The 23,427-nt window shown below is 40.9% G+C and overlaps 2 protein-coding genes across 2 annotated transcripts; both read left to right on the top strand.

The window, feature by feature from the left end:
* Positions 1–8,240: 8,240 nt before the first annotated feature.
* On the top strand, positions 8,241–10,380 carry LOC115578605 (major histocompatibility complex class I-related gene protein-like; the record flags this gene model as incomplete). The annotated part of the gene is made up of 4 exons (XM_030411651.1): positions 8,241–8,535; positions 8,622–8,723; positions 8,959–8,976; positions 9,821–10,380. Coding segments are annotated over 4 exons (498 nt in total), but the record flags the coding sequence as incomplete, so codon positions are not given.
* Positions 10,381–19,122: 8,742 nt separating this feature from the next.
* Positions 19,123–21,674, top strand: LOC115579201 (major histocompatibility complex class I-related gene protein-like). The gene is made up of 5 exons (XM_030412760.1): positions 19,123–19,237; positions 20,653–20,955; positions 21,043–21,144; positions 21,380–21,397; positions 21,563–21,674. The coding sequence occupies exons 1-5, from the start codon at positions 19,123–19,125 to the stop codon at positions 21,610–21,612; spliced, it is 588 nt and encodes a 195-aa protein (XP_030268620.1). The 3' UTR covers positions 21,613–21,674.
* The last annotated feature ends 1,753 nt before the right edge of the window (positions 21,675–23,427 follow it).

Raw genomic sequence — 23,427 nt, 5'->3', positions numbered from 1 at the left:
CGAGTGACTCTGCTGTCATGACCTTGGTCGGGAGTTGACTCCACCACTGAGGCACCAGAACAGCGAAGAGTCACGACTTTGCTGAGCGACCTTTGTTGGCTCTCCGTGATGGCGGTACCATCGGCCAACTGATGTAGTGGAGCAAAGGGCTCGTGCTGGCGCGTGTGCTCTGACCAGTGTTTGGAGGTAGATGGGTGCAGTCGCGTTGACGGCCTTGAAGGCCTTGGGTAGATTGAAAACAAGGTGCGCTGCAGTGTTCTGGATAAGCTACACCGGTTTTGTCATAGAGGCTGTGAGTCCAGCCAAGAGGGAGTTGCAGTAGTCCAGACGGGAGATGATCAGCACTTGGACCAGGAGTTGCGTTGCGTCCTTTTTGAGGAAAGACCGGATCCTGTGGATGTTGTAGAGGGCAAATCTGCATGATCGGGCCACAGCAGTGATGGTGGGGTTGCAGGATAGTCTGTTGTCGCGGATTACGCCCAGATTCCTCGCAGTTGATGAAGACGATACTCGACAATGACTGACATGTCCATGCAAGAGCAGTCTTTCCCCGAGATGAAGAGTTTTACTAAGGTTGACTTTGAGGTGATGTGCAGTTGTCCAAGTGGAGATGACTGCCAGACATTCCAAGATACACATTGCAACGTGGGTGTTGGAGGAGGATGGGGGAAAAGAGAGGAACAGTTGGGTGTCATCTGCATAACAGTGGTAAGAGAATCCATGTGATGTGATTGCAGAGTCTAGTGATCTAATGTATAGTGAAAACAGAAGTGTTCCTCATACTGACCTTTGAGGGACACCAGTTTCCAGAAAGCAGGGTTTGGACAAGGAGCCATTCCATGTGACCTGAAAGGTGTGATTTTTCAGGTATGATGTGAACCAGGTTAGAGCAGAGTCAGCGATGCCAAGTTCAGCCAGAGTGGAGAGGAGGATTTGGTGGTTGACTGTGTCAAACGCAGAAGATTGGTCAAGGAGAACGACGACAGATGGAACGGGACGAGGCTCAGGCGGCAGCGAGTGACTCAGTCACAGTGAGGAGGGTCGTCTCAGTGGAGTGAGCAGTCCTGAAGCCTGACTGATTGGGGTCATGGAGGTCGTTTCAGGGTTTTAAAGAGGAATGAAATAAGAGATAGAGGTCTGTAGTTTCAGATGTCAGTTGAATGAAGGGTGAGTTAATTTACTGTTGCTGTCTTGAAAGGAGCTGGATTAAGGTCTAAAGTGAGGGAGGAGTTGATCAGGGTGGTGAGGACTGGCAAGATGTTGTGTGATGTCTTGGAGAAGTGAGGAGGGAGATGTATATCGACAAATGTATGACTATGAACTTGTGAGTCTAAACATGTAAATTCCTTTACATTGATGAACATTATCCATCCATCCATCCATTTTCATCCGCTTATCCGGGGCCGGGTCGCAGGGTCAGCTGCCTGAGCAGGGACACCCAGACTTCCCTCTCCCCGGACACTTCCTCCAGCTCTTCCGGAAGGATCCCAAGGCGTTCCCAGGCCAGCTGAGTGACATAGTCACACCAGCGTGTCCTGGGTCTTCCTCGGGGTCTCCTCCCAGCGGGACATGCCAGGAACACCTCCCAAGGGAGGCGTCCCGGGGGCATCCGAAACAGATGCCTGAGCCACCTCAGCTGGCTCCTCTCGATGTGGAGGAGCAGCGGCTCTACTCCGAGCTCCTCCTGGGTGACAGAGCTCCTATCCCTCACTCCTCATCTCTAAGGGAGCGCCCTGCGACCCTGCGAAGGAAACTCATTTCAGCTGCTTGTATCCGAGATCTTATTCTTTCGGTCATGACCCAAAGTTCATGGCCATAGGTGAGGGTAGGAACGTAATATTGACCGGTAAATCGAGAGCTTCGCCTTTCGACTCAGCTCTCTCTTCACCACGACAGACCGATACAATGACCGCATTACTGCGGTTGCTGCACCGATCCGCCTGTCAATCTCACGTTCCATCCTTAACTCACTCGTGAACAAGACCCCAAGATACTTAAACTCCTCCACTTGAGGCAGGAACTCTCCCCCAACCCGGAGGGAGCAAGCCACCTTTTTCCGGTTGAGAACCATGGCCTCGGATTTGGAGGTGCTGATGAACATTAATGAATGTTAAACTCAGATGTATTGTTCTTTGTTTTTGTGCTGATGTTTGTCTTTTCAATAAAATCCTCACATTTTAAAAAGTTTGGTCCACATGCCCATTTGTGACGACACTTCAGTATATTACCTGAACATTCAGTATTCTCACAGAGGATTTGAATGAGGAGATTGATATCAATGTGAACTCTGAGCAGAGTTAGCTCCCAGACAAGGTTAGCTTAGCTTAGCATGAACACCGAAGTTAGAGATTAAACAGAGAGCCAGTATCTCTGTTAAAGGAGCCTTCTGACAACTAAACAGCTGACTGACTGATGTCCTGTAACACTTCACCTGTGAGGAGGTCATAAGATACGTTTAGAAAGAAAGAGAAACAGACTGAGACTGAGAGACTCAGAGTGAGATACATGTTGAAACATGTTTATTCACAGTAGTGATTTGAGCTGATGGTTATCACAAATAAAATGAACAAGCAACATTCAGCAATAATAGTAATGACTTAAACACAGAGGAACCCTGAGAGAAAATGATAAAGTGTTACTATATAATACTCTAAATAATCAATATAATCTGTTTCTGTGTGATTCCTGACTGTTTGCTGTATGCAGCACGTGATTCTGGAGAAACATAGTTGATTGTTGAGTCTCATTTCCAGGTCATCAAATACCAGAGCTTTGGGTCGGGCAGCTGTGAAACTCTCAGCCTCTATTTCATACATGTCTTTGCTGCCATCTAACGGCTGTTTAGTGGTATTATATACAGTATTACAAACAGGGGCGTGACACTTGTATTGTGTAGTCAGATTACCTTTCAAGTGTCTGATGTAGGTGTTTGATGTAGAATAAGTTCTAGGTGGTGATACAAATGTACATGGGGACACATTCTCTGAGATCTTAACTATCCAATGAGACCAAGATCATGTAAATTGACCTGATAGTTGTGTTTAAAAAATAAATACTTTTACACTTTACATTTTTAGAATAACTTCAAGAATTTAAAGAATATATTTTTTCCTCTCTGTTGACTTTTTGTAAAAATCTGATTGGATGAGGGAAAGAGTTGGTCGTCCTAAAAGAAACAAGATGCTGTTCCGTAAAGAGCGGAAGTGGCACCATGTTCTTGCTCCATCTATATCAATATCAAGCATGGACAATGCTTCTTGTTATTTATTTATGTATTCTTTTACAGTGAATGCTAGTGGGTGAACTGGAGCAGGCAGTGAAAACCCTACAGACAGCCAGAGAACATGGTCACTCCACTCAGGTGACAGTTATAACCACTGAGTCGTAGTTATCAGCTGCGAGAGCATCGTCAGAGGCACTGTCCTAATCCATGGTCCAAATCACCGTGGTGATTTAGGGAAGCTATTGTGAAGCTTAAAACAGACTTCAACTCTCCTCCATCAGCTTCCAGGTCGGGGAAGTCCCGACGCGACGATTACCGAGTGCAGTTAGAAATGCTCAATTCCGTTCTTTTCCCTGTCCGCTCTCGACAATAACTGTTATAAACTGGCAGGTAAGACACATATGAACTTTGATTGCTTTTCCATGGAGTCATAATCATACATTTTCATCCATGAGCCGCGGAACTCTACTGCACTCGGTAATCGAGTCGTCGGGACTTCCCGTCAACAGGAAGCTGCTGCAGAAGAGTGGTAAATTTAGTCAGCTTTTCAGTAGAAATCCAGCTAAGCTAGCGGAGGATAGATGCCCCGGACTATGTGCTGAGACCCTGTTTGTACTGTTGCTGAAGTTTGGTGCTGTTCTGAGCATTATTTGTGGCTTTTTGGTGGCGGTTTATGTTTGGATCCATTTACTGCAGTGTATTGTTGTCGTGCGGTCGTTTCTGAGGTTGATAAAACTCCGTAAATTAGCGGTCTGCTAACTTGATCTCTCGAGAGGGAGTCTAACACAGTTTCACGGTGATTTAGACCATGGATTAAACTTACACCGGAATAACCCTTTAATGTGGCGAATGATAGCCAAATGTCCAATGTTTTGAAAGGCCTTTGAACGCCTCAGGTTTCTATTGTTTGTGTTCTCTTTTGTTTTGGCAGGTGTCAATCATGGGCGGGACTAGAGGGAAAGCGAGGGAAATGAGAGCTGCGGAGAGAAGCGGAAAGACGTTAAGTCCGAGCAAAATTTAAAATAACTTTATGGAAAAGTAGTATTCACCGTTATCAACCGGAAGTTTGTGCGAGTGTTTGCTTATTTTGTTAAAAGTGTAACCGAGCGTGTTTTAGAAGTGAGGGCTCGTTACTGGCGCTAACTGAAGACAAGATGGGACTGTTGCTAGCGGTTAGCATCGCTAACTGCTAATCAGGAGACGAGGTTGGACGTTGACACGGCTGCTGCAGGACGGAGGAGTCGGTGATGGACCGAACCTCAGGACAGAACCGAGCCTCAGGACGGGTCTCTGGTCAAGTCGCTGCCTCTGGGAAGAGGTTTTGGAGGAAACTGCTGGATCTTTTTCCGTGGTTCGGGTGAGTATCCTGACCTGCGGGTTCAACAGTTATTTTCCTTTATGAGCTCAGGCATGCGCACCATCACTGGTACCAACTGAAACAGTACAAAAACCCGGAGTATTACTATTGTGAAGATATCTACAGTTATCTGCATGAGGCACTCATCATTGTAATTTAGCTGTATTGATCAAAAATAGAACTATCAAGGCTTATGTTGTTGTTTATTTTTGAATGTGACATCTTGGTTTTCTGGTGTCCTCTGTTACCGTGGTTACAAGCCTGCGCGTGCGCGTCAGGCTCCTCTTTGGGGCGGTGCTTTGAATGCAGCGCAGCAGTGATAGAGTAGAACCGACCTGGGAGCTGTTTCATTCAGATATTCTGGCTAAGTCCGTTTTTTTCTCAAAACTCCGGATTGCAGGTTTAATATACGGACTTTGTGAGAGGTGTTGGTTAGGACCGGATCACTTGCAGGCGATCTGATCTATTGTTGTTATTGTGTCGGACTTCAGCATTCACTCAGTCCGTGAAACGTGGGACAGAAACTCTCTCTCCTCCCTCTGCCAGGACAAACAACAGGAAACAGTTGATCCAGCTCGGTCCTTCACTCACACGTCTCCATCAAACCAAGATGAGAACGTTATTGTTGTTGCTTCTCTTCTGTCACGTTTCATCACCAGGTAAGATCACATTTTAAACCTTTAAACTCTCTAAACTTCACAGTCCACTCGACTCTTTCCTCTGAGTTAGTTTCACTTTTGTTTAAATTATATCAGACTGTTTTAACTGAGTCATACTGACTTCATCATATTTCTGAATGGTGATGATGAGTGTGTGTTCATACTGAATGGAGGCTGTTTGTTCTGCACATTACATTTAAAACTTGTGTATTTTGCTCCTTTGCAGCAAACACACACACTTCATATCATATTTCTATTTTCTCTTAGCATCATATTTATGATTAGTGTTATTTATAAGCTCCTTTGTTTGTCCTGCAGTGCTACACTCCCTGAAGTATTTCATCACTGCATCAACTGGAATCCCAAACATCCCAGAAGTCGTGGCAACACTAGAAGTTGATGAACTTCTGATTGGGTACTGTGACAGCAACAAAGAGGTCGATGTAAAACATGACATTGCTAAATCATTTTTCACAAAGTATCCTGAGCAGTTGGAGAGGTACAGACAAAAATGTTTCCAGGTTTGGCCAAACACCTACAAAGCCTTCACTAACAGTTTGATGCGTCTCTACAACCAAAGTGGAGGTACAGTATGTAACATGTTATAGCCTGTTTAACTTTTCACTGTTCTGCACCTTAGTTGTGAAGTGACCCAGGGCCTCAAGATACCAATCAGTTCAAACTCTAACATCATTTTACACATAACACACAATAATGCTAATCATAAATATGATGCTAAGTGAAAATATAAATATGATATGAAGTGTGTGTGTTTGCTGCAAAGGAGCACAGTACAAAAGTGTTAAATGTAATGTGCAGAACAAACAGCCTCCATTCAGTATGAACACACACTCATCATCACCACTCAGAAATATGATGAACTCAGTATGAGTCAGTTAAAACAGTCTGATCAAGTTGAAACAAAAGTGAAACTAAACTCGGAGGAAATATTTAAGTGGACTCAATGTTTCATCTGTGAATCTGTCTCTGTCTCAGGTGTCCATGTTTTACAAGAGACGGGAGGTTGTGAGTGGGATGATGAGACTGACGAGGTCAAAGGTTTTGCTCAGTTTGGTTATGATGGAGAAGACTTCATGGTACTGGATCTGAATACATTTACATGGAACGCTCTCAGACCTGAGGTTGTTCCCGCTAAACCGATATTGGAAGCTGATCCATTTTTAAGAGGACACTCTAACCGTACTTTAACTAATTTTTGTCCAGACTGTCTGAAGACATATGTGGAGGATTTGAAGAACATTCTGAGAAAAGGTAGAATCACCTGACCTGATGTAGTTTATTAGACACAGTGATCTTCATATAGGCTGCTCAGACTGAACTGTCATTGTTTTATTAATCCAACCTGTCTGACATCAGCTTTTTTGTAGTGGTTACATTTGTTTTAGTCCTGACCAATCACAGACACCTTTGGGTGACATCACTCACCATCAAAGCTCAGACTGTGATGTCTCAGTTAGTTTAAGGAAAGTGATTTTACAGTTTCAGTGTTTCACAATAGAAATAGTTCCACTGAACATTGACACTGTGATTGACGACCTGACTGTGAATCATAAGAACAGACAGACATTGTTCTTCTCTGACTGTAGTGAGTGTCTTTAGTGGTGGTGTAGTTCCCTCCTCTGTCTGTATACAGATCATGTGGAGGCTGTGTAGCAGATGTGTTGTTATGTACCCTGTCATTATTACACTGTGGTCTGGATTAGGGCTGAAACGGTTCATAAAATCCACGGTTCGGATCATATCATGGTTTTGTGGTCACGGTTTTTGGTTCGGTTCGGTATACATTGATCGTTAGGAAAATCAATAATGTCTTGTATAGTCAGGTTAAAACTGAAAGAATGAGGCAGTCTGACATTTGATACATCATTGTGACTGTCTTAGGTTAAAAGTAGGTCGATTCTGGTACTGCAAGAGAGGAGATATTGCTAGTTCCAACATGCTTTTCATTTATTTGCCAAAGAAAGTTATCTTTAACAATGCTAAGAACAAATAGTTATTCACTGTAATGAATGTGATGTAATGGGCAGTCACAGTCAGGAAACTTTCAGTAGCCCTGGAGGTCCATACATCACTAGTATGCGCTACATACCCACCGTCATCGTAGGACACTCTAAATGCAAAGTGGTCCCATACAGCAGAACTATACAGTGCCGCTGGCGCATCTTCTAGCTCTGACCCTTTTCAACTCACCATTCCCACAAACGTCTCCACAACTGACCCAAAGATACTCTATTACTATCTGCTACTATCTGCTTTCACTTCTTCTTCTTGTTTACTGGCAAAATATATCCAATAAATTTTTTCGGCATATGAAGTTATAATAACTTAAGTTCAGAAACTACATCATGCCTCTCCTGGCTAATTTGCCACTTGAGCCATCTAACCAAAACCACCTGGGCCCCTTTAATGCAACACCTGTGCCTTTCCAATCCATTCAGCCATGCAGACCTATATAGGCAAGCCTAACCCTTTTTCTCCCGTTCATCTCAAGTTTTCACAGTCCTCCTCCCCAGACCCTCTACTTCTCCTTTATACTCCTCCACAGGACCACTAAGCAGGCCAGCTTTCGACAGCTTTCTGTCCCACAGCAAGAAGACATGGACACCAGCCGTTCCAGCACAGGAACTCTGGAGGGGTAATGAAGCAGCACAAATCAAGATGCGTGCTCATCGACTGACCCCTCTGAGTCTCAAACTGCCTGATCCTAGATGGACCAGAAACTCTACAACCGTAGACGATCCCCTCTCCTGCCTTCCTTCATCCACCTACCTCGAACCCTTTCTCCCTACCCTTATCAAGCCTTCCATCAATTAGATAAAATTACCTTTACACTCAACGATGGCGTGGTCTTTTTTTAGTGAATTATACGAAAGCACTTTCACACCTGTTATTGATTCAGAATGTAATTTCTTCATCTTACCTTATTTCTTTTCCTCTCTCTCCTCTTTAATATCTCTCTCTTTCCTCTCCAGAGCTTCCCTCAGTGTCTCTCCTCCAGAAGACTCCCTCCTCTCCAGTCAGCTGCCTCGCTACAGGTTTCTACCCTCACAGAGCCTCACTCGTCTGGAGGAAAGATGGAGAGGAGCTTCATGAGGAGGTGGACCACGGAGAGATCCTCCCCAACCACGATGGAACCTTCCAGATGAGTGTTGACCTGAACCTTTCATCAGTCACACCTGAAGACTGGACGAGGTACGACTGTGTGTTTCAGCTCTCTGGTGTGAACGAGGACATCATCACCAAACTGGAGAAAGATCGGATCAGAACCAACGAAAGTAAGAGTGAGATCAGAGGGTGCTGAAGGGGAGTGCATGGGAACAACAACAAAACAGTAATAATAAACTATTATTGTATTCAACAGTGAAGCCCAGTAACATGACCGTCCTCGTCACTGCTGCAGTGGTTGTTCTTGCTCTCATTCTCATCGGTGCTGCTGGATTCATCGTTTACAAAAAGAAGAAAGGTGAGAGAGAAAAAGGAAAGATTTCACTACTTTGATTTCAGTCTTTCAGTTGATTTCTTTTAGTTAGGTTGCAAAATGAAAACAAGTATCAGAGAAAGTAAATACAGTCAGCACTAAACAGACTGAGTATAAACAGATACTCAGTCTGAGTGAGTAGAAGAGAGGAATAAAGTGACTAAAGATAATCTGGCATTTACAACTGTGACTGAAATAATTTGTCTTGTTCTGATTTCAGCCATCAGCCCTCCATCTTGTCAGTAAAACTTACTTTGGTTCTATTTCAGCTAGTGAGCGACCGATTATACCGATATATCGGGGCCCGATAGAATGGCCCAATTTCTATTGGGGGTTCTATCGCATCGGTGAAATGTTGCGCCGATAGAAAAAAAAGTGTGAGAATGACAAAAGCACGCGCTGGTGTACTGATTCATTTTGTCCAGTGGGGCGCGCTGAGCTCAGCCAGAGACTTTGGCTCAGCTCACATTTCAGTGAAGTCCCTCCCCCACGCTACACCACGAAACCTCCCGACCTGTTGGGTGCAAATGCAGAGAAGCTATGCTTCCTGTATTACAACCTGCCACACACTGACTGACAGCATGTTGTTTTTTTAGATTTGTTTATTTATTTTTATTTATTTATTGAAAGTTCTGCTACATTATTTTATTTATTTTTGTTTGTGTGCCAATCTGCACTTTTTCTCAGCTTGACTGAACAAGTTCAAATGTTAAATGTCATTTTAAAAAAGTCTGTTAAATGTTAAAAGTCTTGAATAAAGACATTGGTTTAAGAAAGCATCTGTCTGTACTACTGTCACTGTGACTGTACTATTGCATAATCATATTGTGCAAAATCTATGCACAATCCAAGGCCTGTTTTCATTCCAGCTCAAAAACTCACTATATCGGTTGCATATCGGCTATCGGTGATTGCACCCCTTCTAATATCGGCTATCGTTATCGGGCCAAAAAATCCCTATCGGACGGACACTAATTTCAGCTGATCTGACTCACACTTCGTGTTTTAGATTAAAACCTGTGTCACATTATTGTGCAGATTTACCTTTTCAACACTGTTTCCTGTATTTATTGTTTGAGCAGCTCAACAACAGACACCTACCAACAAAGACACCAGTGACTCTTCTGATAACACTTTATCTACTACAGAAGGAGAGAGGAATTGAAGCTGATGAATCCAAATCTGAATGACAAACACACTGACTCTTCTGGTCATGAAGGTGAAAAGGCAGAAAATAACATATAAAAAGGACTGATTGGAAAGGTGGGACTGTTCTATGTTCCATGGTTCTGACTGGGTGTTTGATTGTTGTTTTCTTCCTCTAATGATGTACAGCTGAGGTGATGCCAGATGATGCAGCTCTAATTATCATTAAGTAAGAGAGACTTAGGGAAAACTACACCTCACCATGTGAAGAGACAGTAATGTAAGATGGTTTGGACTCTGCTGTCCACTTACATCTCATGGAGAAACATCATTCCTTTAAGGACAACCATATAAACATCTTGGCCTAAGAAGTTCCTTATCACCCACCTACAAGCTGTACTGAGTTCTCTCTCCGGACAGCTTTACAACCATTCACACCTGGACTCACCTAGCCTTAGAAACCCACATGAAGGCCAGTTTGAACGACAAACCACAAGTGGCCCTAACAACTCTGAAACTCAGAGTTCAAAAGTGTCCTTAACGACTCTGTAAGGACACTCCCACACAGAGTTTAAAAGCCTGAAGCTCTCCTCCAGTTAGTTAGAACTGTAGAAGCCTCTTGGGTGAGACGTGGTACTGAACCAAGTCCAGTTGCCAACAATACAGCACCTGATTTGTTGGTGTGCTGTCAGTTGTCTGCGTAGAGTAAATTGAAGTACTGACCCGTTCTGTGTTCTTTCTGTTACAAATAGTTTGTTTTTAAGGAGTTGTTAATGAACAATTTAAGCATGAAAGAGATGACAATCCAACCGTTTCACTCGACCAGTATGAAGTGATCAGACTGGCTACATCGGGCCTCTTCAGCTACTTCTTTTGAAAGGCTGGATTTGGAGAAAATTAAGTGCCGAGGAGCCGGACTTTTACGTTTCCTGTATCTGACCTGCTCTGAATGTAATGGTGTTAAAAAAATGCACTTTCTATGTTTTTTTTTCTCCACTTAGTGTGTTAGTTTCACAGCAAAAAGAAAAAAGAAACACACTTTGAAATTAATTATTTTTGTGACTAGCAACAGAAAAAACTAATGAATATTAAGAAATGTCACATCTGTCATTTACTGTGTTTACATCCTGTTGTTACTTTTATTCACTTGTGTTTTTTAAATTGTTTCCGACAACAATTCTTACACGTTGCACCTTAAAAACCTTAAAAACCTTAACTTGGAGAGAAGTCATACTGCAGAGTTTCTGCTGTTTGTTGTTTGTTTGGCTGAGTGAAGGATTTAAAGGCAGCTTAAAGATGTTGAGGTCAGGGTTAGAGAATAGTGTCTCCTGTCAGAGGGCTCAGTACATTTGTAGTGGACCAGTCTGATACCCACTGCAGTTCAATGATGGTCCAAACATCATTCAGCATGAATACTGTGAAACCAACTGTTGGCACATTTTGATTGTTGATGAATTTTCCATCTGATCTGATCTGATCTGATTAACCAGGTGAGGAAGGAGATTCAAAATATGTGATGCTATACGTTGAAGTGTTTGATGAAGCTCATTAGTCCGTCTTTACAGGCCGACTTTAATTACAAACTATTCTAACTCTAACTGAACAACTTGTACATTGATTAGATTATAGAAAACATGTATAGTAATTATGTAATAAGACACTTATGCTGTGACAGAAGATTATCTTTCTGAAGAAAACATGTAAGAATCATAAACTTGTGTTTGTCACAGAGATTATTTTCTGTGTTTCTTTCTACAGTCTAATCAAAAACTCCTGTAGACTTCTGGTGTAGGAACCAGGGTGATGCTAACTTCAGGATTAGCCTCCAAGAATAGTTTATTGCCGCATCACTCTATAGATGGAGAATATGGAGTTTGGTCTATCATGGAGCCAGTGCGTCTCTCATATGAGCATGAATGTTGATAAATATTCCTTTACATGTGTTTGTCCCTTAATTAAGATAATAACACTTGCATATTAAGTATGTCATTATATACAATATTTAAATTTAGGTAAGTGACAGTTAAGTGATGTTACTCTACTTCACACTTGGCAGGTTTGTTGCTGAGAACTGAAGGAAGTGTAGTGTCAGATTTTGCCAATTCTCAACATATTTAACATGAATACATTTTGACTGAACAGAATTATGTATGTCCATATGTAATATATACCATGTAGCTCCTTCTCTCTCTCTGCCATACCTTTTCATATTAAAATTAAAAAGCTGTTGTTGTGATCTACTTTACACAGGCTGCTGTGTGTGTGTGTTTGTGTATAAGTGTGTGAAGTCACTAGCAACATGCCAGACTCCCTTACAAATCCAGTGATTTTAAGAGTTGTTGCATCATGAGGAGAAATTTAACAAACTCTGTGAAACGGCTGCAGCAAATTTTAAATCATTGATGCCTTCTTGTGAATTCGGCATTAAGTACAAAACATTTAGATGTTTATTTCTTTGCAAAAAGTATCACCATCGCTGTAAAAGTCTGTTACTTCTTGGCGACAGAAGAAAGCAGAGAGTTTCCGGACTCCCTTTAAAAAAGCCTAATTTTGAGACATGTTGCGTTGAGAAAACTGTATACATTTTGTGAAAAGCTGTATACAACACATTCTTTAATATTTTAGCCTACTTGTTTATTTGGTAAATGTTTTACATGAATATATTTCTTTCTTTGTGTAAAAACATGTATCTGTTTGTTGTAATGAGCACTGGTCACTCAAGATGAAGCTAGAACACATGACAACGGGCTAAACTACACCAATAAGGCACATTCAAATTAAAACTTTTCACAGGCTTCTTGGACATTTATTAATTATTTTACAGTCACATATTACACAATAATATCTACATGTAATGCAACAGTATGACAGATTTGATGATAACACACAGGCTTCTTGGACTTTTATTGCTCAAACTGTTCAGATCAGAGTGTTGTGGTGCTGAGACTCCAGTCATGAAGGGCTGCTGTATCTTTACAAGCCACCAGATGTCAATATGCTGCAGAGTTTGGAGCCCAAAAGCTCCATAAGGCTTCATCTGCCTCTCTCTAGTTCAGACTCAACTGAATGAGTGACTGTACAAAATGTATTGTGGTGGGGAGGGGGGTGAATCAGTACAGTCCCTGAAAAAGAACTCGCTTTCACCTAAATTGTGCATTGACAATGTCCTCTAACAACTTTTATCATGTGGCACAGTCATTACGTACAGCTACAGCCCTTAGTGCTGTTTAAAGGAGCTGATAATAGGTCACACCTGAAGGTATTCTTAGTCCCCAACTATACAGGAATGACTTTGACACATTTTTACATCAAATAGATATTTAAGAGACCCATGGGAATGAATAAAATATTATTAGATCTCATGCAGAGATTATTAGATGGTCTTTAGAATCATTCACCAAAAAGTGTCTCAAGTCAGCTGATTCTACCACCACACAGTTTAACCACAAAACCCAGGTGTGACCTGTGGAGGAGCTCAACTTGACACAAGCTTCTCTAAAACATGATTAGTGCAAAGCTGAGGAGTCTCTAAAATATTGACAGTATGATGTTTTTCTGTATCTTTATCATCATGGTTAATGTGTAAAATTAGACGATTATTGATGTACGGTTCATTCATGGTAGGTGATTTAATTCAGTTCAGTTATAGTTTTCTTAAAAGATTTTGTTGTCATAGACACCTTTATTAGCAGTAGACAGAGAGGAAACACGGGAGAGAGAGGGGGATGTGACATGCGGCAAAGGACCTCTGGCCGGAGTTGAACCAGGGTCAGCTGCGTTTATGGCAAGCGCTCTAACCACTCAACCACTTGCACGCCATTTAATTCAGTTTTAAAACAGATCAGCATGAATGCAGATCTTGGCAACAAGTGTCGCTCACTTGAACTCAAAGACAGACTCAGACAAAACAAATTCTTTCAGTCTGACTGAATCTCTGACTCGAAGCTGGTTGATCTGTTTTTTTGTTTTTTTTTGTTTTAATGACCATTGTTGTGTGAAAAAGAAGGAAGGGAGTTCACTAGAAAATCTGATGTGTGGGTTCTGTGGTCAGGTCTGTTTGAAGATAAGAATATTTCCGGGTTAATAATTATTCACTGTTAACACTGTGCTGTATGTGAGGAGCGTTGATAAGTCCTTATCAAATGTCCAAACTGCCTCCAAGTGGTCCAGTGCTGGATCACTTGGAGGTGGTCTGGACTATTTTTATTCTCAGGACAGAAACTCTCTCTCCTCCTCTGCCAGGATAAAATAACAGTGAACAGTTGATCCAGCTCGGTTCTTCACTCACTCATCTTCATCAAATCAAGATGAGAACGTTATTGTTGTTGCTTCTCTTCTGTCACGTTTCATCACCAGGTAAGATCACATTTAAAACCTTTAAACTCTATAAACTTCACAGTCGACTCAAATCTTTCCTCCAAGTTTAGTTTCATTTTTGTTGACTGTTTTAACTGAATCATACTGACTTCATCATATTTCTGTGGTGATGATGAGTGTGTGTTCAGACTGAATGGAGGCTGTTTGTTCTGCACATTACATTTAAAACTTTTGTATTTCGCTCCTTTGCAGCAAACACACACACTTCATATCATATTTATATTTTCACTTAGCTTCATATTTATGATTAGTGTTATTAATAAGCTCCTTTGTTTGTCCTGCAGTGCTACACTCCCTGAAGTATTTCATGACTTCATCAACTGGAATCCCAAACATCCCAGAACTTGTGGCAACAGTAGAAGTTGATGAACTTCTGTTGGGGTACTGTGACAGCAACAAAAAGGTGGATGTAAAACAGGACATTGCTAAATCATTCTTCATAAAGTATCCTGAGCGGTTGGAGTGGTACAAACAAAGATGTTTACAGGTTTTTTCAAACTCCTTCAAATCCTTCACTAACAGTTTGATGAGTCTCTACAACCAAACTGAAGGTACAGTATGTAACATGTTGTAGCCTGTTTAACTTTTTACTGTTCTGCATCTTAGTTGTAAAGTGACCCAGGGCCTCAAGATACCAATCAGTTCAAACTCTAACATCATTTTACACATACACACTTAGACCATATTGTTTTAAAAATAGGGAGCTGATTCTTTCTTTCATCCCACAATAAAGTGATATTTCATACACTAATGCTGCAAGACAGTGATATGATTACAGTAATAATAATGCTGAATTCTCCTGGCAGGTCCAGATTCCTGGACAGCCCTCTGGTTCCGCCCATGACTGGGTCTACAGGATGAACTGAATCAGAGCTCTTCACAGGGGAGAGAAAACATGTGGGAATCATCCACCAACCTGCAGTCAGACAGACATCAAGTGTCGCTCACTTGAACTCAGAGATAAGACAAAACAAATTCCCCAGTCGGACCCAGTTTCTGATTCTGAATCTGTTCAGTCCTGATTTGTTTTTTGTTTTGTTTCTTTATCACCATAGTTAAACGAAAAACGAAGTGATCGAGTTCACTGGAAAAGCTGACCTTGGGCTCTGTGGTCTGTTTTAAGATAATGACTTTGCCGAACTAACTGTATTGTTCACTGTTCACACTTTGCTGTATGTGAGGGGTGTTGATGAGGACTGGATCACTTGGAGGCGGTCTGAAGTATTTTGTTCTCAGGACAGAAACTCTCTCTCCTCCCTCTGCGAGGACAAACAACAGTGAACAGCTGATCCAGCTCGGTCCTTCACTCAGTCGTCTTCATCAAATCAAGATGAGAACGTTATTGTTGTTGCTTCTCTTCTGTCACGTTTCATCACCAGGTAAGATCACATTTTAAACCTTTAAACTCTTTAAACTTCACAGTCAACTCAACTCTTTACTCTGAGTTTAGTTTTACTTTCAGTGGAGCAGCAGAAACTGGACTCTGGGTGGGTCAGTGCAGAATGATGTGGAACATCTTTTCCTCAAAAGAAAGAAAGACTTAGAAAGACTTAGTTTGTCCTTTTTTTTAGATCAAACAACATTGCTTGTACAACATGATACAACCAGAAGAGCTCAGTCTATAAAGGCTGACACAACTAAAACCTGTCTGTTACATCCTGATTCAGACTAAAACATATTTGCACCCACAGAAAGAGCAGCACATCGTCTCTACAGCACACAACACTGTTCATTAACCACTTTACTGCACAAAGTGATGAAGACAAAACCAAACAGCAGAGAAGGTGTTAACATGCTGCATGACAGAGCAAACATCAGACAGAAGTCACACATGGAACACATCCCTTTGTATTCATTACAGTTACTGTAGCTTCAGTATTGATCAGCTCAGCTGTTTTTGATGAACTCGTGAATGATACTATCAACTTATATCGAACTATTTCCTGATCGTATTAATGTCTATTGATGATATATTGATGTTGATAATATTCCCTCAGAATTGTCTAAAATAATTGTCAGCTGTCTTATATATGAAAAGTAGTCACACAAACAGCCTCTTTATACATCTGAGAAAAATATGTTTAGTAAAACATTATTTATTTTCAACATTTTAACTGTTAATTCATTAGTACTGAAGGATGCAGCTCTTCAGAGTGATGAATCATTATTTAATAACATATGATAGTTGTGTGTTTTCTTCACATTTAGGGCAATGCATTTATATTGATTCATATTTAAATCAGTCAGTGTTTATGCATCACACAACCTTCTATTGAGGCCAGTCCACATGAGGACACGCCCACCTCAGAGACTGACATTTAACCAGGAAATCAGTCCCTTGTATGTTGTGTGATTCATTTGTAATAATGTAAATTCAGCCAGAGATTAAATATAATCTGAACAGAACGACTTGTCCCATCAAAGAAGTGATTAAGAAACTTCCTGTATCAGCTTCAGGTGATGCTTCAGATACAAAGAGCTGTTAGACTGCTGTTTGGGTTTTGTTGGTCCTGACACTCATTTTAGTGGTGCACATAGCAGAGTATTGGTCACAGCCCGATGTAATATATCTACCTTGGACAGCTGCAGACGCGTCCCAACTGGTCTCCTGTGAGAAAACCATCGCGGCGAGGCTCGCACTCTCTCGTCTTATCACTGTTGATCTCTCATTCCTCATTCCTTAAACTACAACCTACAAACAACGCATCTCAACTGAGATGAGATAGTGATCACTCTGGTCCACAGAGATCTTCTGTGTAAATGTCTTGGACTGTACTGATCCTCCTGGAAACAAGAGTCCAGCTCTGTCAGCTGTCTGTCAGGATATCATTCCAGATGTGTTTGAGTGGTGTCATCATTATTTTTATTTTTCTGCATCAGCTGTTCTGTTAGCTTCATAACTTCAAAATCACACTCTGAATTGTCTCTAAACTGAGCATGGCTCTCTATTAGTCCCTCAGTTAGGTCAATGAACTTGAGAAACTGATAATCTTTGGCTTTGTAAACCCTGTGTGTCCAAATTGTTCAACTTAAATAATTTCCCAAATGTGACGAGTAAAAATCTAAACTGATTTGTTTGTAGTTTTTGCAGCAGGGACTGAGCCTCAACCTTTGTTTGATCGCTGCTTTCAACACACTCTGCTAAACACTTCTAATATTACGTCGAGTAATTCAGTATTCTGCTCACTGCTCCAGATTGGAAACTCCAGCGTTTGTCCACAGATCGCTTGAGTTCCAAGCATGGTGTCCTGGATGGATCTCTTTTTGCACTTCCACAAACCTGCATGTCTGCTGCTGCCTCTCATGAAACTGTTCATGTTGTTCACTGTTTCAAAGAATGTGTTAATGTGCTGAGAGACACCAAATTCAGTCTGTGAGAGTTACAGTGGACGTTCACGACTCGAGGAAATGATTGTTTTAGAATCACATGCACACCTCCCTTGTTTCCTGACACAACGGAGACATTTTCTAAACTAAATCCAACACACAGAGATGGGTCAAGTCACAGTGGTTTGCTTGAACTGTACAAGAAAGTTTTCATTATTGAGAGCATCTGTATTTTCCGCTGTGTCCACGTGGGGGGAAGTCCTGCTCGACACAAAACAGTACAATATCCGAAATGACTGTTAGATGGTCCTGATTCCTCTGGATGAATGAATAGTTGATGGCATCACGGTTCATTGTTGTGACAGTAACGTTACATCGACTATAAAGCCATGTGTGCTTCTTAGATTCATTTTTGTATTTTCTGTGATAAAATGTATTCTGACTAAACTTGGACCATTACTGACTACACACCTGTTTCAACCTGATCAGACTGTTTTAACTGAATCACACTGACTTCATCATATTTCTGAGTGGTGATGATGAGTGTGTGTTCATACTGAATGGAGGCTGTTTGTTCTGCACATTACATTTAAAACTTTTTTGTATTTTGCTCCTTTGCAGCAAACACACACACTTCATATCATATTTATGTTTTCACTTAGCTTCATATTTATGATAAGTGTTATTTATAAGCGTCCTTTGTGTGTCCTGCAGTGCTACACTCCCTGAAGCATTTCATAACTGCATCAACTGGAATCCCAAACCTCCCAGAGGTTGTGACAACAGTAGTAATTGATGAACTTCTGATGGGGTACTGTGACAGCAACAAAGGCCTGCATGTAAAGGATGTTGCTGAATCATTCATCATAAAGTATCCTGAGAAGTTGGAATGGTACAAACAAGAATGTTTCAGTTTGTTGCCGAAATTCAAACCCCGCACTCACAGTTTGATGCGTCTCTACAACCAAACTGGAGGTACAGTATGTAACATGTTCCAGCCTGTTTAACTTTTTACTGTTCTGCATCTTAGTTGTAAAGTGACCCAGGGCCTCAAGATACCAATCAGTTCAAACTCTAACATCATTTTACACATAACCTGAAATAGAGATTCATGTAAAGTAAACCATCATATCAGTTTGTCTTCAGTGGTCCCGCCACTACCTGTCATTCATCATGTCAACATTAATCAGCTGCTAGTTAGACTTGTTGCTGAAGCTGTTAAACACAAACTAATGATAATAATCTGATTCATGAACACACGACTAAAAAACAGCAGTCATCACACAATGTACAATGTTTTTAAGATCATCTTTCTGCTGAATGTTTCATCTGTGAATCAGTGGTAATTACAGTCTCTGTCTCTGTCTCAGGTGTTCATGTTTTACAGAAGGTGAATAGCTGTGAGTGGGATGATGAGACTGGAGAGGTCAAAGCTTTCTCTCAGTATGGTTATGATGGAGAAGACCTCTTGGAATGGGATCCAACTACATTTACATGGATCGCTCTAAGACCTGAGGCTGTCAACATCTCGATGATGTGGTACACAAAAACATACTTAAGTGAATCCTTTAAGACTGTTTTGACTCAGATTTATCCTGAGCGGCTGAAGAAGTTTGTGGACTATGGGAGGAGCGGTCTGCTGAGAACAGGTAGGATCACCTGACCTGATGTAGTTTATTAGACACAGTGATCTTCATATAGGCTGCTCAGACTGAACTGTCATTGTATTATTAATCCAACCTGTCTGACATCAGCTTTTTTGTAGTGGTTACATTTGTTTTAGTCCTGACCAATCACAGACATCTTTGGGTGACATCACTCATCATCAAAGCTCAGACTGTGATGTCACAGTTAGTTTAAGGAAAGTGATTTTACAGTTTCAGTGTTTCACAATAGAAATAGTTCCACTGAACATTGACACTGTGATTGACGACCTGACTGTGAATCATAAGAACAGACAGACATTGTTCTTCTCTGACTGTAGTGAGTGTCTTTAGTGGTGGTGTAGTTCCCTCCTCTGTCTGTATACAGATCATGTGGAGGTTGTGTAGCAGATGTGTTGTTATGTACCCTGTCATTATTACACTGTGGTCTGAATACATGGATCACATTAATTGGCCTCCATCAACACTGTCCTCCTGCTTTTTAAAAAATCTATATTTAGTCAGCCGACACTATTACAAACTGTTGTAGGTGTAAATTTTAAGGACAATATAAATACAAATGAATATAGATAAATACAAATGCAACCAATGAATTCCAAGAAAAAACGAGGAACATGCAAGATGAACTTTCTAAATGTTGGTATTTATAGTTCAAATTTTAAGTATTCTACTCTCATATCCTCATATTTTTTACATGTTAAGAGGAAGTGTATCTCTGTCTCTACCTCGCCTGTGGTGCAGTGACCACAGACTCTTTCCTCTGTTGGCAGTCAGGACTTCCTCTGTCGTCTTCCTCTATGGTTGGACTGTGGCCACTGAGTCTGTTTGGTCAGGATCTGTTTCTGCTTTGTACCTCTGACAGTAAAGACATTATCTGCCAATTTGTATGCATGGTTTAGAAAGTGATAGCAATTAAGTTTCTTTTGAGTTTTACTTTGATTAGTCCATTGTTCAGATAGGCATCTTTTGTTAATTGAATTAGTTGGTTTATTCTGATTGGTGGCTGGAAAGCAGTGCAGGTCTGAGGTTGAACAGTGTTGGGTGCTGGCTGATCAGGAAGTCTCTGGACCAGCTGACAGAATAGTACCTTCTCTGGATTTAGTTCTTGGGATTGGGGTGACTGAAAGCTCATTGTGTGTGGAGGGCTCAATTTAAAATGGGACCAAAATTCACAAGTTTTAATGTTATTAATCAGTTAATGATGGCCTAATTCTGCATGCATTGGTTGGTGTTCTTCTGTGGAGGTTTAATTTGTCTTTAAATAATTCATTTGTTCAACATTTGCTTGAAAGAAATTTCACACCTTGTTTTATTGATTCCAAATGTAATTTCTTCATCTTTCTTTTACCTTGTTTCTTTTCCTCTCTCTCCTCTTTAATATCTCTCTCTTTACTCTCCAGAGCTTCCCTCAGTGTCTCTCCTCCAGAAGACTCCCTCCTCTCCAGTCAGCTGCCTCGCTACAGGTTTCTACCCTCACAGAGCCTCACTCGTCTGGAGGAAAGATGGAGAGGAGCTTCATGAGGAGGTGGACCACGGAGAGATCCTCCCCAACCACGATGGAACCTTCCAGATGAGTGTTGACCTGAACCTTTCATCAGTCACACCTGAAGACTGGACGAGGTACGACTGTGTGTTTCAGCTCTCTGGTGTGAACGAGGACATCATCACCAAACTGGAGAAAGATCGGATCAGAACCAACTGGGGTAAGAGTGAGATCAGAGGGTGCTGAAGGGGAGTGCATGGGAACAACAACAAAAACAGTAATAATAAACTGTTATTGTATTCAACAGTGAAGTCCAGTAACATGACCGTCCTCGTCACTGCTGCAGTGGTTGTTCTTGCTCTCATTCTCATCGGTGCTGCTGGATTCATCGTTTACAAAAAGAAGAAAGGTGAGAGAGAAAAAGGAAAGATTTCACTACTTTGATTTCAGTCTTTCAGTTGATTTCTTTTATTCAGGTAGCAAAATGAAAACAAGTATCAGAGAAAGTAAATACAGTCAGCACTAAACAGACTGAGTATAAACAGATACTCAGTCTGAGTGAGTAGAAGAGAGGAATAAAGTGACTAAAGATAATCTGGCATTTACAACTGTGACTGAAATTATTTGTCTTGTTCTGATTTCAGCCATCAGCCCTCCATCTTGTAAGTAAAACTTACTTTGGTTCTATTTCAGCTGATCTGACTCACACTTCATGTTTTAGATTAAAACATGTTTCACATTATTGTGCAGATTAACCTTTTCAACACTGTTTCCTGTATTTATTGTTTATAAAAGTTCAACACAGGATGTTTGTTTCTGACCTGCAGCTCCTGACAACAGCACAGAGCTCTCTGAGCAGCTGAATCCAGAGACCTGAATGACAAACACACTCAGTGACTCTCCTGGTGTCACTTTATTTAGCTTTGATGAACTAAAAGACAGTAAAGGAGTAAAAGATGGATTCTTGCATCGTAAGTTATGTTATATAAAGAGGACTGATTGAAAAGGTGGGACTGTTCTATGTTCTATGACTCTGATTGTTTTATTGATTGTTGTTTCTGTCGAATTCATACTCAAAACAACCAGGTGACAGCATGTGACCAGACTGTAGTTACAAACTATTCTAATTCTAACTTTACAACTTGTACATTGATCAGTTTATAGAAAACCTGCATAGTAATTTTGTAGTAAGACATTAAGCAGTGGTGACGTTTAAGTCATGTGACCGTGATGTCGTCTGTTTACAGCCTAACATTAGATTGTCACTAATTTACACTTCAAAAGTTGTGTGTGTTCATCTGTGAAGATTATATTGAAACATGTAAGAATCATAAACTTGTGTTTGTCACAGAGATTATGTTTTCCGATATTCTAAGATCTAATTCAAAAAGTCTATGTTACGGCCTCCTCCGTTATCTATGTGTATGTGTGTCTGTGTTGTGCAGCTGTGTAATGCTAAGCAGGATGTGCCATCCCTTGCCGAGGATTGGCTGGCATGAGACCTGCCTACTTCCTGGTTCCGCTGGTGATCTGATTGGTGCGGCATCTGGCAATCTCCTCCAACCACCTACCGCCTTCCAGACCATCCCTCTGCTTAAATAGCTGCCCTCAGTGTGGTTTGGGCCCTTTTGACCAACTGGCTTTGTGTGTGTTGAGCTCTTTGGCTTTCTTGTGTTATCTTAAAACTGTGAACTGTGGAGAGGAAATTGGGCAAGGATTTTAGTGGAGGCAACTGACACCAACCAGACACCTGTAGGTGAACGTTGTTAGACACACTAGGTTAGAGGGTGCTGCTTATTTTTGTATTTTTGATTATTGATGAAATTGATTTTTGAAGTAGAAGGTGGCTATCTCTCATTTTGGAGAGACCTCTTTAAGTTATATTTATATAACTTCTATGATATATTATATTTATTTCTTTGAGTTAAGCAGCATCCAACAGCCCTTTTCCCGTTCTTTTTGTAAACCCTGAAAATAAATAACAGTTTTACCAAAAACATTCTGGTTCATGTTGCTTCCCTTTCCCCCACAAGCTGGGTTTGTAACAGTCTAACTCTAACTTTACAACTTGTACATCTGTTTATAGAAAACATATACAGTAATAATGTAGTTAGGCACTTGGTAGTGGTGACGTTTAAGTCATGTGACCGTGATATTGTCTGTTAACAGCCAACATTATTAGAAACAGGGCAATGCTAACTTCAGGGTTAGCCTCCAAAATTATGTCATTGCATCTTTTTGTGCTGATGTTTGTCTTTTCAATAAAATCCTCACATCATAAAAAGTTTGGTCCACATGCTCATATGTGACGACACTTCAATATATTACCTGAACATTCAGTATTCTCACAGAGGATTTGAATGAGGAGATTGATATCAATGTGAACTCTGAGCAGAGTTAGCTCCCAGACAAGGTTAGCTTAGCTTAGCATGAACACTGAAGTTAGAGATTAAACAGAGAGCCAGTATCTCTGTTAAAGGAGCCTTCTGACAACTAAACAGCTGACTGACTGATGTCCTGTAACGCTTCACCTGTGAGGAGGTCATAAGATACGTTTAGAAAGAAAGAGAAACAGACTGAGACTGAGAGACTCAGAGTGAGATACATGTTGAAACATGTTTATTCACAGTAGTGATCTGAGCTGATGGTTAACACAAATTAAATACACAGGCAACATACAACAATAATAGAA

The sequence above is a fragment of the Sparus aurata genome, chromosome 3, assembly GCF_900880675.1.
Source record: "Sparus aurata chromosome 3, fSpaAur1.1, whole genome shotgun sequence".
Lineage (NCBI taxonomy): Eukaryota > Metazoa > Chordata > Actinopteri > Spariformes > Sparidae > Sparus > Sparus aurata.
The sequence above is the reverse complement of the archived record's forward strand: the minus strand, read 5'-3'. Positions and strand labels throughout refer to the sequence as shown.

Coding starts and splice junctions, on each gene's coding strand:
- LOC115579201 (XM_030412760.1), top strand. CDS start 19,123: ATGTGGTACACAAAAACATACTTAAGTGAATCCTTTAAGACTGTTTTG. Junction 19,238..20,652: donor GAGCGGTCTGCTGAGAACAG/GTAGGATCACCT, acceptor TTTACTCTCCAG/AGCTTCCCTCAGTGTCTCTC. Junction 20,956..21,042: donor TCGGATCAGAACCAACTGGG/GTAAGAGTGAGA, acceptor TGTATTCAACAG/TGAAGTCCAGTAACATGACC.